General features: G+C 41.7%; 1 protein-coding gene across 2 annotated transcripts in view; it reads left to right on the top strand.

Annotated features, from left to right (window-relative positions):
• LOC115379116 (disco-interacting protein 2 homolog C-like) overlaps positions 1 to 15610 on the top strand; it is a 73310-nt gene extending 57700 nt beyond the window's left edge. Inside the window, exons 32-38 of one of the 2 annotated variants that reach the window (XM_030079813.1) lie at positions 1860 to 2030; positions 4738 to 4799; positions 4925 to 4982; positions 10865 to 10939; positions 12014 to 12188; positions 13973 to 14096; positions 14824 to 15610. In XM_030079813.1, coding sequence (XP_029935673.1) covers positions 1860 to 2030; positions 4738 to 4799; positions 4925 to 4982; positions 10865 to 10939; positions 12014 to 12188; positions 13973 to 14096; positions 14824 to 15076 — 918 coding nt within the window. In that variant the 3' untranslated portion in view covers positions 15077 to 15610. The remainder of the gene's footprint in view (positions 1 to 1859; positions 2031 to 4737; positions 4800 to 4924; positions 4983 to 10864; positions 10940 to 12013; positions 12189 to 13972; positions 14097 to 14823) is intronic. The other variant, XM_030079814.1, reaches the window with a different exon arrangement.
• Positions 15611 to 22506: the final 6896 nt, after the last annotated feature.

The raw sequence follows: 22506 nt of genomic DNA, 5'->3' as shown, positions 1-22506 counted from the left end.
ATAATGAGTGCAATAGAGAATAAATAGATAAAACAGAATATACAGTCGGTTCGAGCGGGGCTGGGCAGTCTCGATTTTTTCCAAATATTTCACGATTCACGATGTTTTCACTAACTACCACTTCTAACTGATGGGAATTTGTGCGGGTGGGATCATAGGACCGGTGGTTCATGAGTGATGATTTTCTGGGTGTGCACGTTCTGTGTGCATGAGGGAAACTTGCCAGCAGCTGTAATGATAAACCCTATATGGACAAATTCTTTTGCATCAGTGTGAATGAATCAATTTAATCGATTTATCGCCCATCCCTAATTTGAAGTAATAAGCTGCGACATTTTTAATATTTAACACACACACTATCACCAGTTAATCTAACCCAGCAGTGATCCAGTGCATAAATCTTTCCTGTTTTCTGTTTTAAACACTCGGTGTCTGGTCGCTCTCTCCTGCTGCACAACAAGTGATGCGTTTTCCGGTTTGTGTTGAAATAAATAGAAGAGAAGAAAAAGAAGAGCTGGGTGGTTAGGATTTGCAGCGATCGCCACCGCGGCTGAACAGACAAAGAAAAGAGAAACTCACATCCATGTCCCGCCCAATCTGTTTGATTGACAGGTGCAGTGAGCAAACAACATGAAAAAAAAAAAACAACAACACAGATTAGTTGTTCATTCTACTGATGCTTTTTTCCCTTAAAACATGAAAAACATACTTGTAATTACCAGAAGGGAACTGAGGTGAATGTTTTTTCCCCAATTTGTCAGTCATTTGGTTACATCGACTGATATGATATGAATGCAGCATAAATATTTCTTGCACACTGAAAAAAAGTTTTTGGGTATAAGCCACAATTAAACCACAATTAAATAAATAGATAAATAAACCAGTGACTGGACTTAACAAAACACAAACACAACATCAAACTATTTCAAATGTTCGCTTAGTTACTGTTCATAAAGCAAAATGTTTAGTTTGAAAGCGGATAGTGAACAGGCATGTGAAGGAATTTGTGCACACGATTCAAACTTTTTTGGGAAAAATGATCAGGGATGTAATTTTAGCTCATGAAACATTCAACCTAAACTGCACATGTTGCTTTCATATTTGTGTTCAGTATGCAGGAGTTATTCACAAAACATTACATTCATTTTCTCACCGTGTTCCCGTTATGTTCGCTTCCCCTGCAGGATGAAACTGAATAATAAAGTTCAATCAGACGTCTGGATGTGAAATGTGTTTTGAATCTTGTTCTAGGAAAAAAAAAAAAAAAAACTTATATTAGCTTTATGAAAACTCAACATTTTAGTCATGGAAATGGCGGGGAGCTGAATAAAATCGGAGGCGGAGTGAGTGAGAGCAGCTGTGTGTGTGTTAGCGCAGCAGTAATGGACTCCGACTCGTCCCGGCGGCCTGGAGCGACGTTTTATTGGTGAACTCGTGGACTCAGACGGCTCTGATTGGCGATTGATAAAAAGACACAGAGTTAATTTTAGTGATCGGCTTTCTGCGAGTCTCCATGGAGACTGGAGAGCGAAAAGCAGACGCGGTCTTTACTTAGCCGCTTTGTCAAAACGTACACACACTTATACACAACCACGCGCACGCACACACACGCACGCGCAATCTGTGGAAAATAGTGTGTCGTGATGCAGTTGTGTGGTGCTTAAGTCTAGTTTTGTGTAATGAAGATGGATGGGACTTTGACAGGTGTTTCTATGGCCACAGCTCCCAGCTCTTAACCGGTAACCATGGATACCTCGCTCTCTTTCTCCCATTTTTCTGTTTCTTGCTTTAATTCTCTGTATCTCTCACCCTGTCTCTTGCCTCTCTCTCACCCCCGCCCCCCACGCCGTCGGGTGCAGGCGCGGGGTCTGGACCTGTCCCGGGTGCGGGCCTGCGTGGTCGTGGCGGAGGAGCGGCCCAGGATGTCCCTCACACACTCCTTCTCCAAGCTCTTCAAGGACCTCGGCCTCCACCCACGCTCCGTCAGCACCGCCTTCGGCTGCAGGGTCAACCTGGCCATCTGCCTGCAGGTAACACCCAGTGTGTGTGTGTGTGTGTGTGTGTGTGTGTGTGTGTGTGCCACAGAAATCCTACCGGCAGGGTGTCTGCAGGTCCTTAAAAAGTCTTAATCTTAATCAATTTGACTAACACTGGAATTTATGAGGTCTTAATTCCCACAATTTTTAACCAAATTTCATTTATCTATCTTTTAATTTCTTTTTGTCAATATTAGTCAAGTTCTGCTTCATGCAATTCAACATGACTGATGTTACAAAACTCTAAACCTGATGTTTTCTTCTTAATGACATTCTGCACTGAGGCCGTTGTAGATTAATCTAAAGCCACTTTTCACTTTTCATACATTTTCATGCACTCAAGAAATCAGGCCATGCACTTTAGCGTCTGTGGAGAGAAATCCAAAAACAATATCCTGAAGTTACCCATCCCAAGTTCTGTTTAAAAAAACAAAAACAACTTCTGCTGAGATTAATTCCAGCAGCTGCTATCAAAGCAAAAGTCTGTTAGAATCATGTAGTCAGTAATCGTCCGTATTCTTACCTCGAGCCCAAACAGTGAAAGCTGTTTCCCTTAACTCAGACGCAGCTCGTGGAATTTTAAAGCAGTGGTTCCCAAGATGAGGTCTGGGGACCCGCCAGGGGTCCTTCAGAGGGTGGCAGCGGGTGCACAGAAAGAGGAGAAATGCATTACAGGTCCTTAAAAAGTCTTAAAATGTCTTAAATTTTGCAAATTTCAGGTCTTAAAAGACTTTAAATAATCTTAAATCTGACTTTGTGAGGTTTAATTTAAAAATAAACCATTTTAGATAGATAGATAGATAGATAGATAGATAGACAGATAGATAAAACTTTATGCATCCCAGAAGGGAAATTCAAAATTCAAAAATTTTATCCAAATAAACCATTTTATTTCTCTTATCCATGTATTTCTATGTACTCGACTCGCTTTATACTTACCTGTCATACTTAGCAGCAGAGAGAAATCCTAGAAAATCCTAAATATTTACCTTTGAATATTTTGTGGAAAAAACTTAAATGACACTTACCAGTACTAATGAAAATATATAACATCTCATAGAATCATGTAGTTATTCCTACCTAAAAGTTCCCTCTGCACTCCATCACAAACACAGGATTTACCTTTACACGCACCTGAAATGCTGATTTGTAAAAACTAGACGATTTGTCCCCAAAAAAAAAGTCTTAACTTTAATTAAAATCTGTCTTAAAGCACTACATTTACCGCTCTCTTACCTGTAGACGCCCTGACTTCATTTCACTTCTGCGACGTTCCCTGGAAATTAGAGCAACAAGGGAATGTGTTCATCGTAATTTATAATGATCATAGTTAGTTTGACAACACCCGTGGTTTTTATTTAATAATTTAACAAATTAATCCTCTGAGAAGGGGATTCCTTTGAACATGATGCTCTCAAATCTGGCGTGTGGTCTCCTGTGCGTCTGTTCTGGGGTCTAACATGAAAAAGTTTGTGAAACCGACCAGTTTTTTTTTGGGAGCAGGTGTTTCAATCTGAGGGCTGCCAGTGGAGCTGAGCAGTAAGATACACAGAAATCATCACACGTTATATAGTTTACAGTTGGTATTGTTTTTTTTTTTTTTTTTTTTTTTTTTTTATTATTCCCGTCCTCACAGCGGAAATGAACTTGTTTTATCAGGTTTGGGAGCAGCGTCAGTATTCGGGTGAGGGTCGGGGTAAAACAGGTCAGGAATTAACACAAGTCGTGTCACGTTTATTGTTATAGCCCTTAATTGCTGTTACAGCCTCACAGGGCTTCACGACGCCCACATGATGAAAACAATAAACGAGAGAAGAAAAACAACAACCTTAGACCTTCACTGACGACAAGGGAAAACTCCCACGTAAACCTCGTTGGGTGGAAAACAGGAGAAACTTGGAAGGAAGAAAGAGAAACGCTGGCAGCCTCACAGGAACGCCCGTCACAGGAAGGCAGCGTTCCCAACAGAGCCACTGCAGTGTCGTGTTTTTCATTCGTTTTTTTATTTTTATTTCATTTTTAGTTTTTGTTTTCACTTCCGTTTAGTTTCAGTTTAGTTTCCACAGTGGGTTTGCTGGTTTCAGTTTAATTTTATTGTTTGAAAATGATGAGTTTTTCTTGTCACCTGTGTCAACTGAGAAATATATTTTGTATTACTTAGTTTTATAAGCACCCAATATGGTTTCACTTAGTTTTTGTTTGTTTCTAAAGTCTAGTTTTTATTTTTATTTCAGTTAACTTAAATTTTTTTCACACCTAGTTCTGGATTTTAGTTTAGTTTTAGTTAACTGTAATAATCCTGGTTCCCATCGATCAGGGAGTATGGAGTTTGGTCAGCCTCAATTTCAAGAAACACATCAACAACTTGGAAGAAGTCCACGTTATGTTAACTTCCCCCACAGAATAAAATAATAAAATTGAATGAAAAACTTAAACGCAACTTCTGGCTCTGAAATGTTTTTAAATTTGTGTTCAAAGAAATAAAACGGTCATGTTAGGTTTATGTAGGTCAGGGAGATTCCACATTTCCACCATGAGAAGTCATGGAAAACTTGACATTTGATGTAAAAAGAACTGTGGAAATGTCACTGTAAATGTGTGTGTTTGTGTGCTGTAGTGTTTGTGTGTGTGTGTGTGTGTGAGTGTAAATTACAGTCCTCTGACTCCATGCTCACTCTGTCTGCGTTGTGATTGGCTGCAGGGCACATCAGGGCCGGACCCCACCACCGTGTACGTGGACATGAGAGCCCTGCGCCACGATAGGTACGTCCACCTGTCAATCATCCTGACAGCTCGCTTTGTTAGCTTCTGATGTGTTTAATAACATCTGTGTGTGTGTGTGTGTGTGTGTGTGTGTGTGTGTGTGTGTGTGTGTGTGTGTGTGTCAGGGTGCGGCTGGTGGAGAGAGGCTCCCCTCACAGTTTACCACTGATGGAGTCGGGCAAGGTGAGTGTGATTTATCACTCAGGTTTGGATGTGGATGTAGTTTATTCACACGTTTCCTTCCTGAGAGACAAACTGTGACTGCGAGACTCATAATTGTCATTCTGTCATCATTTCAAACGTCCGACAAGACATAAAACACCCGTGAGCCTCCTGATGTGTCACACAGCATTGATTGTGGGGATGCAAATGATAATCCAGTCGTCCTAAATGAACAGGGAATCAAAACAAACAGTCTGACTGCTGTGTCAAAGTTATATCGAGCTTCATTCACAGCGCCAGTTTAATTTGTGACACTTCCACGCTTCCTTTTCTTTTTGTCATATGGCAGGTAACATTATCTGGCTGCTCTTCAAAACAAACAAGCAAACAACAGTTTACATAAAGAAAGATAAAATATCCTGAAGGTAAACATGCTCAGATAGTTTAAGATAAGATAAGATAAGATAAGATATTCCTTTATTAGTATCACGGTGGGGAAATTTCACAATTAAATGACATTTTGTTCAAGCATCTCCAACCGTGCCTGTTTCTCCCGTCTCTTCACTCATATTTTAACTTTTTCACTTCATGTGTTCGCCTTTTGCTTCTCTGTTTATATCTGCTGCTGCTGCTGATTCTGTCTTATTTGGCCTAATTAGCAAAATTAGGCTGCAGCCAGCTTCGATAGTCAGTAATCAGAATAAAATCAAAGTCTTTGATAGGCTGTTACCTGATCATTTGTATCGTTTCACATGTTCTGGTTGAGAGAAATGAGCGTGTCCGTGTGTCATGGTGACGCTGTGGAGGAGCAGCAGGAGCAAAGAGCGAGTAGCTAGTGTTTTGCTAACCTCACCTGACGCAGAGTGCTGGCCAGGCCGGAGTTTAGCTCAGAGTCCCAGTGAGAAACCGAAGGGAGGACTAGCCTAAAGCAGAGCGACAGTGCCACCCTGTGGACTCCTTAATAAGTGCGAGATTCAGCTGAGGAGTGTGGTGGGAAAATCTGTTTTTTTTGGCAATATCACTTTGCAAATTTCATCTCGTATTTTACTAGCAGAGTTGGTCACAAGCGGTTGATTAGTCGATCATTTCCATCCCTCATTGACTGGCCCAGAAGGTTGTCCTGTTGCCATGGAGAAGCAACCTAACCATCTGTACTAACATGATTTCAGATGCATGTTTTTTTTTTTTTTTATCTTGTCATTGTAGTCATGGATGTTTTTGAGGCGAGGCCGGCGCAGGAGGCGTGGAAATGTCCATCCGTGAATGTGTTTCATTCGCCGCTGTTGCCGTCATTACAGAAACGTGTAAACAAATCCGCTGAGCGCCAGCGGTCGCCATAGAGACCCTAATACTAGCGCACTTCATGTTGCCGTAGAAACAGGTCGCTCGCCGACTCGCCCGTATGTTGGATGTAAACGCCCAGGACTGTCAGATGCTGCTGGACGACAGTTTGTCTGATGAAATATAAACCAGCCTTAACATGAGGTTAGATTTCCATTTCAGGTTCAGTTTTGAACTTTGAGAAGAGTCATGTTCATGTTGAGAACTCCCAAACAGATATGAATTTCCACCACTAACCCCACCCTGTGTGATTTTGGTTGCATGATATGATTTAGATAAAAAAAAAAAACAATAATAATAAGCAAATAACTGCTGCATATTAAAGTTGGGGAGATAAGAGTGGAGAGTGAAAGCTGCGGATTCTTGTGCAGGTTCACACTGTGATGACTTGCAGCACCTTAAATAACGGTGATATTAAAAATAAATGATCATGTAAGACTCAGAAAGACTAGATTATGGTTGCCGCTGATGTATAAGACAATATAGACCTGACATAAACAAACTGAAACTTATACGATGCGGTGAAATGAACAAGCAGGAAATTGAAAGCTTAGGAAAATTCCACGACTATTTCTGCTATCGACCAAATCTTCTCCCACATGCAGTGAGTCAGCGAACACAGCAGGTTGAGTCCATGACTAGCCCTGATACATGCCATCCTCTCCTTCTGTGTGTGTGTGTGTGTGTGTGTGTGTGTGGGAGAGAGAGAGAACATCACATTAAATTTACCACGCTGAAACCTGCCAGTTACTGTAAATGTCGCCTTGCTTATCAGGAGACACACACACCTGGCAGCAACACGACTGAAAACCCTTTTTCAGGTTGTGATTGTCCGGTGCTAAATTGCGCCGCTCGCATCCGATCCACCAATCGGGACGCATTTCAGGGAAAATGTCAGGTTGTATCACTGCATGACCTGTTCCTCTTTCTTGCTCCGGAACCAAAATACATGGTGGGAGGCGGTGGCAGCTGATCGATGGATCATACGTGCACCAAATTTACCAGCGGACTCTGACTTGGAAAAGATCTTAAAAGAGACGTGAAAAGGATCAACACCAGTGTAATTATAGTCTGTTGACATTCTTACGCGTGAAAAGTCTGAACCCACCAGCGATTTTGTCGCAGTCACAGTTTGTCCGACCTCCCGGAAGTCCTTTAACATCCTCGAAAAGCAGCTCGCAGACACGATCACCATAAACTTTATTTTATTTATAAAGTGTGTTTCATGCAGGACGCACACTTCAAAGTGACGCACAGAACAAAAAAAAAACATAAGCATGAAAACGTAATAAAAACAACATCATGCATCATGTTGGACAGCTTGTTTATTGCAGTGGGTACCCGGCACGACTATCACACACCTCATCTCTGTTTTCACGGTTTGGTCTGGAGGCAGTGAGGAGCAGGACTTTTACTGCAGCGCATCGTTTGCAACACTTCCTTTAACTCCTGCCGCTCCTCAGCTCCTCACGGGAAGTCTGACAGACTGACAGTGTTAGTTTTAGTCTTTTTTTTTTAAGATAGATAGATAGATAGATAGATATACTTTATTGATCCCAACCAGGGATCAGCAACAGTAGAAACATACAATAAATTGAAATAAAATAGAATAAAGGCTAAATATATACAATAAAGACTATAAAGACTAACTAAATATTTACAATAAAGACTATAAAGACTAAAAACTAAAAATATACAATAAGGGCTAACCTAAGAAAAAGAGATATGAGCTGTGAAATATACAGATGGTAATGAATATGACAATATACAGATGGAATTGAAGTATATACATGATTGCATAGATAAGGAGAGTTAGCATGAAACCACGAAACCAAGAACCAAGTGGCAGAACCCGACGCCCGGTACTGGGATTCAGGAACTAACCGACTTCATTCCGACTTGATATGGGTTGTTTGTAGCCGAATTCAAAAAGGTGAGAAAAGTATTGTGTAATGAAACTCAACAAAACATAAAGCCATCATAAAGTGAAACAGATGAACAAATAAATTGACAGAGATGAAAACTAAAGACATTTTCTCTGTAATTTTACTTTATTTTAGTTTGTTTTGTAAAGACACAAAACAGTCTCAGTTAGTTATTGCTGTTTTTTTTTTTCAAAGCATCTTTTTCATTTTTATTTCAGTTAACGAAAATGTTTCTCCACATCTAGTTTTTGTTCTTTCAGAATCACAATCAGCCTCATTGGCCAGTCTTTATTGGCTTATGCATGCAAGGAATTTGACTTTGAATTTGCTTCTAGTGCTCACATGAGTCAGAAAGGCACCAAAAAAAGGAAAACAACACCAAAGGAAAACAAAGATAGGAAGATGGGAATAATAAATAGGATACTGGAGGTTAAGCATGTTTGCACAGCAGGGTGAGTCACAACAATAACGAGTTGTTATGGCTGAATAATATATAACCAATATGCAGCACTTTAAACGCTAAAAAGCAGCACAGCGCGGTGCACTTTACATGAAAGAGGAAGAAAAGCCAAAGAAAGCATTTAAGATGCAGAGATAAACAGTAAAATAATTAAAACAGGAAGGAAAAAGGACTGAAAGCAGCTGCTGTTTGTGCGTTTTAATTAACTTTTGGGTGTTTTGGGTGCCCAGAACAGACAGCAGAAGCGTCTCAGTGGGTTTAGATTTCATCGTCATTAATGGACACAGAAAATAGATAAAATGACTTACGGTGTTTTTAATCTCTGACCTCTGCAAACTTCTGTTGTTTCACAGTAAAGCAAAGCAAAGCAAGTTTTACTTAAAGTGCGTCACCACCAGCAAAAGGTCTCACAGGCAACAGGATGGAGCGGTAAAGACAATCAGTGGTGTGCCCGGAGAGCGAGTGTGTCTTTCCAGCAGAGACGCTGGTCCAAGTGCAAAAAACAAAAACGAAAAACAAAAACTTAGAGCAGAATATAGGAGCAAGGAGCTCGTTAGAAATTATTTATTTTGACATGTATGCACTGAAAGTCAAAAAAACAACCTATTTTTGTCCTGAGCTGGACCCTTTATGTCTCTGTGTCCTGAGCAGGAGGCGTGGCTCATTATTCACAAAGAGAAGACAGACGACAAGACATCAAACATGAATTTGAAAAAACATCTCTGCTGTAAATATCACCAAAATAAGTCCCCAAACTTACAAATCACAAAACACATGCAACAGGATGGATTTTCAAGTCAAAGCCAAACAGAAATCATGAAAAAGATATAATAAATAAATAATACTGTATGCAGCTGCACACCTGCTAATACAATGGCAGTGGATGGGGCTTCATTCACTTCCATGTATTTCATAACTCATAAACCATAAATGTCATCATTATCATCAATAAACAAAGTGATAGCATAAATCCATAAAGAATCCTGCATGGTTTGACATATGGGACGACTGTGTTTTTTATGGTGTTTTAAAAATTATTTAAATCTGCAATTACCCACTAAATATGTATGTTTATGCAGATTAAAATAACTTTTTTCTGTGTTTGTTATACAGCAATCACACTAATTATACGATCAAAGTAATTCAAAGATGTCCTAAATACGCATGGCTGCAGCAGTTACATAACAAAACAATGAAGTGAGAACAATAAGTAGGAAACGCTGCACCTTGAGCAAAGTGCCCTGTGCTCAGCAGAGATGAGTAAGCAGAGCAGGACTCAGCTCTGCTGTGGTGAAACTGCTGTGGCGTTTTCTGTTTTGGCCTCAGAAGGAGGATTTTTAGCTTTCGTAGCTGAAATGTGTTGCTTGCTCGCAGCTCCGGCCCGCAGAAATATGTGGGAGTCCTGAAACTCCGGTGGGTGGAAAGTTTTTTTTTTTTTTTCTTCCTTTCTTCAAAAAAATAAAAAATAAATAAAAAGAGTCCGGAAAGTGAGTTTTGAAAAGCAGCTGGTGAGTCACTGGTATTGATCAACAACAACATCAACCCCCAGCAGATGTATTACGGTCATTTTGAGTTATGAGGCTGTAAAAACTTTGTTTATTACCCCCTTTAAGTCGTTCTCTGCGAGGTACGGCGTCAAGCGATGTTTAAGTGCCAGGTTTTTGTCTTGGATCTTGATAGAACTTTCTCTCCCCCACAAACAGAGGGAGACGGGACGGCCTGTTTCAGGGCGCCGACTCAGCCCGCTGTGTTTTTGACTCACCGTCCGTGGGAGGAGATGCTGTCCGCGGCAGAAATAGCCGTGGAATTTTCCAGCTCATCCCATCCTTGCCCGAGTCTTGCGTGTTTGTGTGAATTCGTCTCTCTTTTAGGTTTGTGTTGCGTGTCCCTGAAAAGGTTCCTAAGACGGTCCTCGGCAAGACGAGAGCGAGTCTGATCCCAGAATAAGTTTGTTTGATTCACCACATGTGGGTTCGGTGTGAGAGTGCACGATTTAAATCAGAGGTGTCGCTCTCTGCCTCTGCCCTGAGCTCCTCTCTCTGTCTTGCCCTTGAGCCTGGAATGTGGCCGTGTGTCGGATGTGAGCGGCCAGGCCTATTTTTGGACCTGCATTCATGTCGGGATCTGAGAGACGACTCACAGAGAGCAGGTAACCATGGCGACCGATTCTTTTTCAGATCCTACCCGGAGTCCGCATCATCATCGCCAACCCGGAGACCAAGGGCCCGCTGGGAGACTCACACCTCGGAGAAGTCAGTGGACACGCACCGCTTAGTCTCTCTCTTTCTTTCTTTCTTTCTTTCTTTCTTTCTTTCTTTCTTTTATTCACCGCTGTTCAGTCAGTAGCTGTATTTACATGGACCCTAATCAGAATAAAATCCCAGTCACAATAAACGTAGTTATGTAACCACCTCAATCAGGAGAGACCGGTCCGATCAGAAGGAGTTTTCAGTCGGGTTGAGAGCGCTGCTGTAAACCTTTTATAATCTGTTCAATAGGAAAATATCAGCGCCTAATAACCATGTAATCTCTTAATCTGCTGTTTTCTCTTTGGTTGGAATAAATCTGTTGTTTCTGCTCATGTGGGGGAACATCAAGTGACGGGACGAGTTTCCAGGAGGGACAGAAACACGGCGGCACCGAAACACAGCCGCTCTGAATCTGATAACAACTGTTTTTGTTATAAGTTAAATGTTAAAAAAGGATTGTTGAGCGGCTCTGTGGCAGAAAGGCTGGAAACCTCGAGTTGTTCAGACGAGTTGTGTGAAAAGACGAAAACGAATCCAGCGAACCCTCGAGCAAATCAGAAAGCTGCTGGAGAAGTCTGAAGGCTTCCTGTTACAAGAATAAAAGCCCAAACCAGCAGCCAGGTTTCATTTTTACAGTCTGATGGACAACCTGATGGGGGCGCCACCACCGGCCAACATGACTCAGCCTGGATTATATTTATATGTCCAGCAGATTAGACACTTCCCAGCAGATGGACCCACTTTGTACTGTTTAAATTGATTAAAAGCTTTGAGGCACGTTAACTCACATCTGATCAGATCAGTTTGTTCAGTCTCCATGGAAACAGTGAAGCTGGAATCTTTAATCAGAACGATTTCAGTCAGGTTGAAGAAATACTGTCCATGTAACTGCAGCTCATGATGGTGATGCTAGTTTTGTTTCTTTATTTATGTTTTTATATTGGTCTTAAATTCAGCCTCGGGTAGAAATTGCAAAACCATGCATTAGGCTTCTTTCTTTCTTTCTTTCTTTCTTTCTTACAAGTTCTCCGGCCTCTTGCAGAGCTGGATTTTGACCTGCCTGTCTCCCCTCCTCAGATCTGGGTGCACAGCGCTCATAACGGCAGCGGGTACTACAGCGGTTACGGCGAGGAGGTTCTCCAGTCGGACCACTTCAACTCGCGGCTCAGTTTCGGAGACACGCAGACGGTCTGGGCCCGGACCGGATACCTGGGCTTCCTGCGCCGCACCGAGCTCACCGACGCCAGCGGAGGTTTGTCACACCAACAATAATCCATGATGATCTTTAAGCTGCTTTTTGGCTTCATTTTAATCTGCACGACATTTAGCTGTGTCTCTCTTTGTCCCTAAAATCTCTTAGAGTTTACACAAAACTTGTTTGGAGCGGTTCTCTAAAACTCTGCAGTGGTTTCTCTTTCAGTTCAGTCAGTCTGAGCCGGTGAGAAGAGCGGCACTCAAACTATGTTGGCACCAAGTAATCTCACTGAAAATGCAGCTGTAAATGCACTAAAGGCACAAAACTGGTACAGATGTGACGGTTGAAACCCCTCTGGAGGTTTGAGATGCATTAGAGACAGATCTGACACAGTGTGAATGCATCCCATCCAGGGGTGTAAACTAACTTTTTGGCTCACTGGCCAAGGGGACCAGTAGATGAAAAAATCTACCGGCCAAGCAATTTTTTTACCGGCCAAAATAACAAATTGCCTTTTGTTGTCCCATATGCATCTGTTTTAGTACTTTTAATTGAGATAACAGTATTATATTGAAATACGTGTTTAGAGAAGAGGCCAAAGTAAGATTTAAAATACATTTTAATATTTTGTTGTTGTGAACAATTATTTTTATTTACATTAACTCTGTAAATACTACTAACTGTAACTGTAAATATTAATAGAACAAAATAACCTTTATAAACAAAATGTATCTTTTTTTGTAAACAAAATGGCATTTGCAACCAAAAAGGGCGTCATATCTCCTCTCAGACATCCTTAATATGCCTAGGTAACCTAAAACATGGCATCTCTAGTCGTCAGGTCCATCCATGAAGTCAGGCCTCCTGCCTCTGACAGAGTCCTGTCGGTAGCTAACGTTAGCGCTTGACCGGTGATGTTTGTGTGTCGCACTTCAGTAGCTCCCCGTAGCCCGTCGGCTAGCGCTAGTGATCTGTTTGTTGTGTGTCACACTTAAATAGTTCCCCCGACATCGGCAAATTTAAAGCCACCTCTTGCATAATTCATTGCATGACTTGGTGCAAATATTTACCCGCCCTGTGGCAGGTAGACCTCCAAAATTAACTCGCCAAGGGAATATTTTAGGCGCATTTGGCGAGTGGCGACCGCTGGTTTACAGCCCTGATCCCGTCTCTCCATCTGACAGCCCAAACTCCTCCCACAGTCTTCACTTTATGTTTCTGACATGACTAATCCTGTGTTTGTGCTCTCGGTCCAGTCTAACCTCTGGACGGCGGCGGTGTGTCTGCGGCTGCTCTGCCTGTCTCATCAGCGCCCCCTGTTGTACGTTCTCTGACCAAAATGGTGTTTTCCCTGAAATTTAACCAGATAAAAAAGTGGCATAAAACTCCGGTCACGCTCTTTGGAAAGCTGCTCCGAGCGGAAGAAAAAAAAAGGAATCTCATCTTATCTCAAAACGTTAGGAGTGGATTTGCTCAAAGCTTTGTGGGAAAGTTTGTCGTGAGCCAAGAAAGAGCTGATTAACTTTTCACGGTGACTGGTCAAAAGGGGGCGTGGCCAATCACAAGACATATAACAGGACTGACACATCTGGATGACTGATGACGCAGAAGAACCTCAACCAGGAGGTACAGTTTGATGTTCACACTAACACTCTCTCTCTCTCTCTCTCTCTCTCTCTCTCTCTCTCTCTCTCTCTCTCTCTCTCTCTCTCCCTCTCTCTCTCTCTCTCTCTCTCTCTCTCTCTCTCCCTCTCTCTCTCTCTCTCTCTCTCTCTCTCTCCCTCTCTCTCTCTCTCTCTCTCTCTCTCCCTCTCTCTCTCTCTCCCTCGCTCGCCCTGCAGAGAGGCATGATGCTCTGTACGTGGTCGGTGCTCTGGAGGAGGCCATGGAGCTGCGGGGGATGAGATACCACCCCATCGACATCGAGACCTCCGTCATCCGCACGCACAAGAGCATCATGGAGTGGTGCGTCTGTCTGCTGGCACACACACACACACACTCATACACACACACACACACGCACACACACACACACACACACACACACACACACTCACACACAGTGCAGGCGAGTGTTGCTCTCGATCTTAGTTTGGTTGTTGTATTGATCATGGCTCTATGTACTTAGTGTGTGTGTGTGTGTGTGTGTGTGTGTGTGTGTGTGTGTCTATTATGTATGTTTCTTTATTTGTGTTTCTGTATGTGCGTGTATTTGTCTGTGTGTGTGTGTGTGTTTGCTGTGTGTGTTTCTTGTGTGTGTGTGCCTGTTTGTGTATGTCTTTGCACTTGTGTGTCTCTGTGTACCTGTTACTCTTTGTGTGTGTGCGTGTGTGTGTGTGTGCGTGTGTGTGTGTGTGCGTGTGTGTGTGTGTGTGTGTGCGTGTGTGTGTGTGTGTGTTTCGATGTATGTGCTTTTTTGTATTTAGGTTTCTGTGTGTGTGTGTGTGTGTGTGTGTGCGCGTGTGTGTGTGTTGATACGTGTGCACTGGCATGTGTGTAACTGTGTACCTGTGTGTGAGTGTGTGTGTGTGTGTGTGTGTGTGTGCCATTGTGCCAGTATAGTTATGTCAACCTGTCAATCATTCCTTTTTTTTCTTCCTTTGCTCTTAACCAAACAAAATGTCAACTTCTAACGTGTGTGTGTGTGTGTGTGTGTGTGTGTGTGTGCGTGCGTGTGCGTGTGTGTCCTCAGCGCGGTGTTCCCCTGGACCAACCTGCTGGTCGTCGTCGTGGAGCTGGAGGGCTCGGAGCAGGAGGCGCTGGACCTGGTTCCCATGGTGACCAAGGCGGTGCTGGAGGAGCACTACCTGATCGTGGGCGTCGTCGTGGTAACGGACGTCGGCGTCATCCCCATCAACTCGCGCGGCGAGAAACAGCGCATGCACCTCCGCGACGGCTTCCTACAAGACCAGCTGGACCCCATCTACGTGGCCTACAACATGTAGCCTGTGTGTGTGTGTGTGTGTGTGTGTGTGTCTGAGAGAGAGGGAGGGCGGGCGAGCGAGCATGCGTGTGTATGCCTACTGTGCGTGTATATCGCCGTTGTTGTTCATTTATTTCCCGAGATCAAGATGTACTGTATTTTTGAACCTGCATATGGTGTGGTCCAAGTCGTCCGTTTTCTTTAGAGTCGTGTTGTGCTGGTTGGTGATTGGTTGATTGATCGATCGGTTGATTGGCTGGTTGGATGATTGATTGATTGATTGGTTGGTTGGTCGATGGTGACCATTCTCACACCCCCGTTCAATCTGGTGACGGTGAGCAGGAGGGCGTCACAGCAGAAAGCCTTAGGGGAACACTGTGTGCCGGCGACAGAAAATAACATTAAAAAAACAACAAAAAACAAACAAACAAACAAAAAAAAAAAACAAAGAGGTTTTTAGGAGGAAATGTAGAGCGAGAAAAATACTAGAGACTGTATCTGTCATCATGTTTTACTGGTCGAATAGAAACTCCCAGATTTGTGGTATTATTTGAATTAGAACAGGGGCAGCCAGATTATTGTAAAAATATAAATATTGTATATAGACATAATAATCTATATGGAGAGGAACCTAAAACACAATGAGGTATAGTAGCCCCTATATGCAGCTCTCTCCACCCGCACCCTGTGTGTGTGTGTGTGTGTGTGTGTGAGTGTGTGTGCAGAGTGAGTGTAGCCTGTGTGTGTCTCTGTCAGTGTGTGTGTGTGTGTCCATCTGTCTGTGCTCATGCGTGGCAGGGACGTTCTCCACTCACCGCTCTCGTGTGACTTTTATCCGAAAATGAATCCGTTCACAGTTTTTTTTTTAAATTTTTTTTTAGTGAATTTCAAAGGAAACGTGACGGCCGCCGGAGCCAAATCCCTCATTTCGGGGTTCGACTGCGTTTCGTCTGTTTGGCTGTTTGTTATCCTGTCATTCATCAAACGTCTTTTTACAAATAAGAGTCTTTTATTTCACTGCACTTTACAGGCGCAAAAAAACATTTTCAGAAACCTTTAAAACTCCCTGCAGAAAACCTTAAGGGCTGCGGAGCCTGGAAAGTAAAGATGGTTAATGTAAAGATGTTTAAAAAAAAAACAAAAACAAAGAAGCAACCCTGGATTTGTAAGAAGCGGCAGAACAAACCACCTTTTTTTTGACTCTTTAATTTTTTTTAGCTGGATTTCTTCTTTAAATAGAAAGTCAATACGAAGCAAATCAAGTAAAACAAGCCAAGAGAACAAAACCCAACAACAACAACAATAACTGTAAAAAAACACAAGCTTCAGCTTCAGTCATCCTGCTCATAAACAACATGCAGCATATCTATAAAAATATACAAGGAAGTTTATTGGTCATTATACAACAGGATGTATAATGAAATTAAAATGTGGTTCCCTCTTGATTGATTAAAAATTAAAAATATCCTCTTATCGTTTTCTTTCCATATCCTTTGTTTTCAGTCTCATACAGTATCTTCATCTTTCAGCACATTGTTTTTTTTTTTTTTTCTTTTTAAGTTGGTTTGATTTTGGAGCTTTGTCGCCCCAAACCAGCCTTTTAAAGACAGAACAGCAGCGGTTCTGCGTCGTCTGTGTCGATGTAGTCGGTCATTTAAGGCTTTAGGCTTCTGCCGTTTGTGAACTCGGCACTATTTTCTCTCCAGTTTCCATCGCACCGATCGACCCCGAGCTGAAGCTTCATTTCCCTCAGCTCATTTGCGCGTTTATTCACATTAGAACCCATTTCTCAGTTCCATGGGCATTTGAGACCGGTAATTGTTTTATCTATAAAATATTGTATTTTATTCCTCTTGCACATATTCTTTCATTTCCCGTCTTTGTTTTGCCCTGCCTCTTTCCTCTCTCTGTCAGTAAATATAGAAACAATGGTCGGGTTTCTCTTTAGGGAGCCTCATTTCAGCCTGAATCTGACCCTGACCCTCCCACGTGCAGTCTTAAAGTCTAAAAATACAGATAATAAATATAAAATCAGCCCCGAAAGCATCTGCAGCACATCTCCAACGTATCGCTTCTTGCTCTGTAGTCACAAATGTTTCTGAAATGTGAGATCTGAAATGTTTTTATAAGGACGTCAGACGTTTTGAGACACCATCGCTTCACTGTTTCCTCGCTGCAACGTAAAATGTGTCAGAATATGGAGAAAGTGCAAAATGAATATTGAAGGAAGTCTGCTTTACAGTGGCTGCTCAGGGTGGATGATGGGAGGTTTTCTCCTCTGTGCGGTTTGGACTTCCTGTGTTTTGCAGAGCGGCTCTGAGGCCGGCAGGATGCAGGCGGCTCTGTCATCACGTTCCACTGAGAATCACAGGAAAATCCAACGTATGTATCAGGTCGATTTACAATAAAACTATGAGCACTGTGTCGTCTGGCCGGCCTCGCCAAACTAAAAGCACACTGCCAGACGCCGTGGAGCTGGAAATGTGGATCTGAATCAACGTTTTGAGCCGAAACGCAGGAGCCGTTCGCTGCTGACGCTTCAGATCTGATATGGGCGAAGAATCATTTAAAGGGAGTCTGAGGTGCCACAAGAGGGGGCGATGTGAGGGCTGGAGGCCGAGATGAAGACCGAACAAACCATCTCACTCTCGTCTTTAAATTCTGACCGAATCAAACCTTTTGTCGAGCCGCACGTCGGCCCGCTGCAGCCGCTCAGCGTTTCCTCCGAGGTTTTGAACGCGTTCGAGCCGCGTGGAGAGAGAGTCGATGTCGTTAACAAACTGAGAGGACGCTCTGAACAAAGTCTCCATGAAATGACCTCACGTGACCTCTACGTCCTGTAAAACCGTGACATCATCCTGCACAGGAGCTGTAAATGACATCTTTCTAACCTTTACACGTCCTCTCTCATCCCTTCAAAATAAAAGTTTGTTTCTCTCGCACCGTGTCCCACCCAAAGATTGTATTCAACAGGAAACACATCAAATCAAGAAAATAAAAGTCACGGGCACTGAATTTATTAAAGGGGTTTTAAAAGGTCTCAAATCAATTTTTCTTGACTCTTAAAAATGCAAAGACCTGGGAAGTTGTTTTTATGAATGTTTATGTTGATTTGAAATGTCAAAATAATTGCTAACTATCTGTTTCTTTAAATAATTGCATTAACATCACAGCAGCAGGCCGGCCGTCGACTCGGGGAAATTCAGATTCAGAGGAAACTGTCCGTTCACCTCGAGGGCGGGACCGGGCGGCGAAACGAGGCTCAGGGTGTTTTTGTGCCAGAAGTTTTTCAAAACTCGACACGAGGGCCGAGTGAAATCCCACGCAGAGAAACACAGAGCAGCAGCAGGGGTTCTGCTCCCCCGTAATAGTTATTGATTTTTTTATAAATTCAATTCTGGCTGTTGTAAAACGGGTCTTAATTTTTTATTACGAGTCTTGAAAAGTCTTAAATCTAACGGGTGTGAAGCTGCACCGACACGAGCAGCGAGTCAGAAGCTTTCTCCAAACTAAAACCAACACGTTTATCAGTAAAAAAAACAACCATTTCTGTTTGCCTCAACAGTTTTTGTAGCGAGAACTAAAGCCTGGCGATCGCGTTGCTCGACTGAAACCGCTTGTTGACGTTTTTCCAGCAGTTTGCAGACATTTTTCTTTTCTTTTCTTTTTGCTTTTGCTTTCCTGTTACATGTTTTTTTTTTGCCTACTTTTGTCTGTTTAACTAAAAAAAAACAATCAAACAAAACAAAACAAACAAACAAAAAAAAAAATTTGTACCTTTACATATCACGAGTTGCTTCTGTCCTGTCCGGTGTGGTTGTCGTGGTAACGGCGTGGCGGTGTCATCAGTCCCTGGGAGTGTGTGAGCGGGAGGAACAAGAAGGAAGAACCCCATTAGAAACAGGGCTGGCCAGGAGAGAGATTGCATGGTGTGTGTTTCTGTTTGCACGAGTGTGTGTGTGTGCGTGGGTGCGTGTGTGTGTGTGTGTGTTAAGTGTGTGTATGTATATTGTATGTAAATAGTGTTGATTTTGTACGGTACAAGTGTGTGTGACTTGTTTTGTACACATGATAAAAAGATTAAATGACACTTTTATAAGAGCCTGCCATTGGCTCACCGTCACACTATACAGTGCAATAAAGTGCTTTGATTGGCTAAAACTGGGACGGGGTGTTTTTTTTTTTCTTTTCTTAATTTTATCTTATTTACTTATTTTGCTTCCTGTTACCACAGATAAAACCAAAGATCATTTTAAACTGCATTATATTCGGTAAATGTTTCTGTAGGCAGCTCAGTGGACAGCTCAGGTTGTCCTGACTGGTTGTGGGCGGGGCTTGAAGCTCAATTTGCATATTAATTATTTTAATTTAATTTAGATTTTTTTGGTTTCAGTTTAGTTTTAATTCGCTCTTAAAGCAGGTTTACTAGTTTAGTTTTCATTTTTTGAGAATGTTTAGTTTTAGTTTGGCTTTTATTAGTTTCAGTGTTACTCTTATTTTTAATATGGTGTGTTTGTTGGGCAGAATTCAACAAGGTCAGAAAAGGTTTTGGGTCATAAAAACTCAGGACATTTTCCTTAAATAAAATATCAGATTATTTTAGTCAGCTTTGTAACCACACAACACAGTTTCACTTAGTTATTGTGTTTCTGTAAAGCGTAGTTTTCATTCTTATGTCAATGTTTTTTTTATTATTTTGTTAGTTTTCATTAACAATAACGACCTCGCTCTTGACCTCCTTCATATAAATGTGGCATCTCAAACTTTTCTCAGTAATCAGACAAAATGAGTACAGTTTACTTAGTCATTTCAAGTGTCATTTACTGAAGACATAAATAAAATAATTTAATTTTTTTTTTTTTTAGATTTACAGAGATGCCAGTGTTGGATGCAGCCGTTCTCCAAGCATGGCTTCTGTTTGTTCATGTCGTCTTTCAAACAGCAGCTGTAGGGAGCCGGTTTATTTTGAAAGTCACATTTTTGATCCTGTTTGCGGTGATTTTATGTCTCATTGGACGAGGACTGAAGCAAGTCAGCGAGGAAACTGAATCAAACTGTCCTGATCTCCTGCATTTTGTCCCACAGAGGCTTATCATGTCCTAACTGGGAAAAAGCAGGATTTTACATCAAACGTTTTGTCCACTCGCCCACAAACTAACGATCCAAGCTGAATGACCTGAGCCGTTTCTCCTCATACGCCAAATGTCAAAGACAAACCAGGCGTTGAGAGCGGGGAGGGATCCCTGTAGGCTAAAATGAGACAGCAGAAGCTTTGAATCCACAGAAGAAAAACTAAAACTTGTAAAGTAGAGGTCACTGGTTTGAATCTGCACCAGTAAAGAAAGCAGCTCAGTACACTCTTGTAGAAAAGCAGTGATGGACAAAGTACTCAGTCCACTACTTCAAATATCACTCCACTACGGGTGAAAGTCGCTCAGCCACATTTTAATTTGAGTTAAAGTGTGGAATAATTGCTTTAAAAAATTCTTCAGTATTCAAAAGTACATGTTCTTTTCAGGATCAACACATTGCTGTTTGTGTTCATGATGCATTTACTGAACCTGGGAACTCTGAAGCCTCCTGATGAATGCTCTGACTTCCCTGCAGAACCACGACGTCACACAAATCTGACAAATGCACCAGTCGTTTGATTTTTGCGAACAAAATGAAATGAACGCGTTTTATTTTGAAGGCAGGTGTCTCTTGAGTTGGACGACGTAGTTCTGCTTTTACATCAAACCCAGCTGAGAGCGGGTGCTGTGATTTTTTTATTTGAGGAAAACAGAATGTGGCCCAGCACATTTCAGAAAAGAAAAAAAAAATCTAACTACAATATTTGTCTTGGAAATGAGTCAACAAAAAAAAGAAGAAATAGTCAAGTAAAATACAAAATACTGCAGTAAATGTACTTTGTTACTGTCCGTCACTGTGTGAAGGTCACAGGTTTGATCTGGTGTGAAGGAAATGTTTGTGTGTGTGTGTCCATCGACAGTTACACACCGTGTCCAAGACAAAGAACACACTTAATCACGCAATGAACATCCATGGGTCCCTAAATGTCTCAGAAATGTCTTAAATCGGTAACACTTCACAATAAGAGTACAACAATTAACGTTAGTTAACGTTAGTTAATGCTGTAATGGTTAATTAACTGTTAGTTAATGATTATTATGGCATTTACTGATGCTGATAATATCTACAATAACCCTTAAAGAGCATATAACAGGTTAAAATTTTTACAAAATTTATATTTAACCTTGTGTGAAAATGACCATGTGAAAGGTTAATGCAGGATTTAATATGTTTTACTAGATGTAAGGCCACATATTCAGAGGAAAAAGAGGCTGTTTTGAGCAAAGTCTAAAAATGCTTTTTTTTTTTCAAACATCGTGTCATATGACATATATAAATTATTATCTTAGCATGAACAGCATTAGTAAATGATTCTTAGACACATTAGTTAACAGTTAGTTAACTGTTAACTAATGTTTATTACAGCATTAATTAACGTTAATTGTTGTACTCTTAGTGTAAAGTGATACCCTTAAATCATATAATTTAAGGTCTTAAAAGTATTAAAATGTCTTCAGTCTTGCTGTTCGAGCTCTTATTTTTTCCACGTTGTGACGTCAGGTTTCAGTCGGCGTCCTGTCTGCTTCACAGCTGCTCGTGTCCCTTTTTTTTAACTTCCTGTCGTCTGTTTTTCTTATTGTTATTCTTTTATTTTCTTGTTCTTGTTAGTTTCTCAGTGACTTTCAGCCAGAAACCGTCTTGGTTTGCCAGCTTTGTTTCTCCTTAATTCTTAAATTCAAGTCCAGGTGGGATTTTAAAAATGTCCTCGAAAAGCCTAAATGTAACTTTCTGAAAGTGGAGTGATAACAAGCCTACGTTTAGTAAATTTAAAGGTGCACTCTGTAGAATTGAGGGTTGATTGTTTAGGCTCCACTGAGAAAAATGTGGAATAAGCATGAAATTTAAAAACGAGGACCACGTGGACTTTTTTTTTTGAGTCTGAAGCGTTCACTTCAGTCACCTTTTAAAGTGAAACTGAAGCACGGTGGAATTAAAAATGTCCTGCTGAAAGTCAGAAAAACAGATTTGCATTTCCGTTTTGGAACGTGAAAGTCTCAGGAAACGTTTGCAGGTCAGATCTTCCTCTTTAGTCTTGGGACGGAGACGGGAAACAGGACGGTGGAGCTTCACGTCCACCTGAAGACGCTGCAGCTGATGGACGGTTTCCCAGCTGCTGTGTGGCTCTTCTCTCTGTAGTTTTCCTGCTTCTTCAATCTCTTTCCTCTCTTGCCAGCTCTTTTCTTTCTCTCTGTCTCTGCCTGCCTGGAGTTTATCATTCCTCTTTTCACTTTTGTCGCTCCTCCTCGGTCTCTCACCTTTCACCTCTGTCATCTGTTTCAGTCTCAGTCCGTCTCTCTGTCTGATTTTCTTCCTCTCTCT

Source organism: Myripristis murdjan, chromosome 20 (assembly GCF_902150065.1).
Source record: "Myripristis murdjan chromosome 20, fMyrMur1.1, whole genome shotgun sequence".
Classification (NCBI taxonomy): Eukaryota; Metazoa; Chordata; class Actinopteri; order Holocentriformes; family Holocentridae; genus Myripristis; species Myripristis murdjan.
The sequence above is the reverse complement of the archived record's forward strand: the minus strand, read 5'-3'. Positions and strand labels throughout refer to the sequence as shown.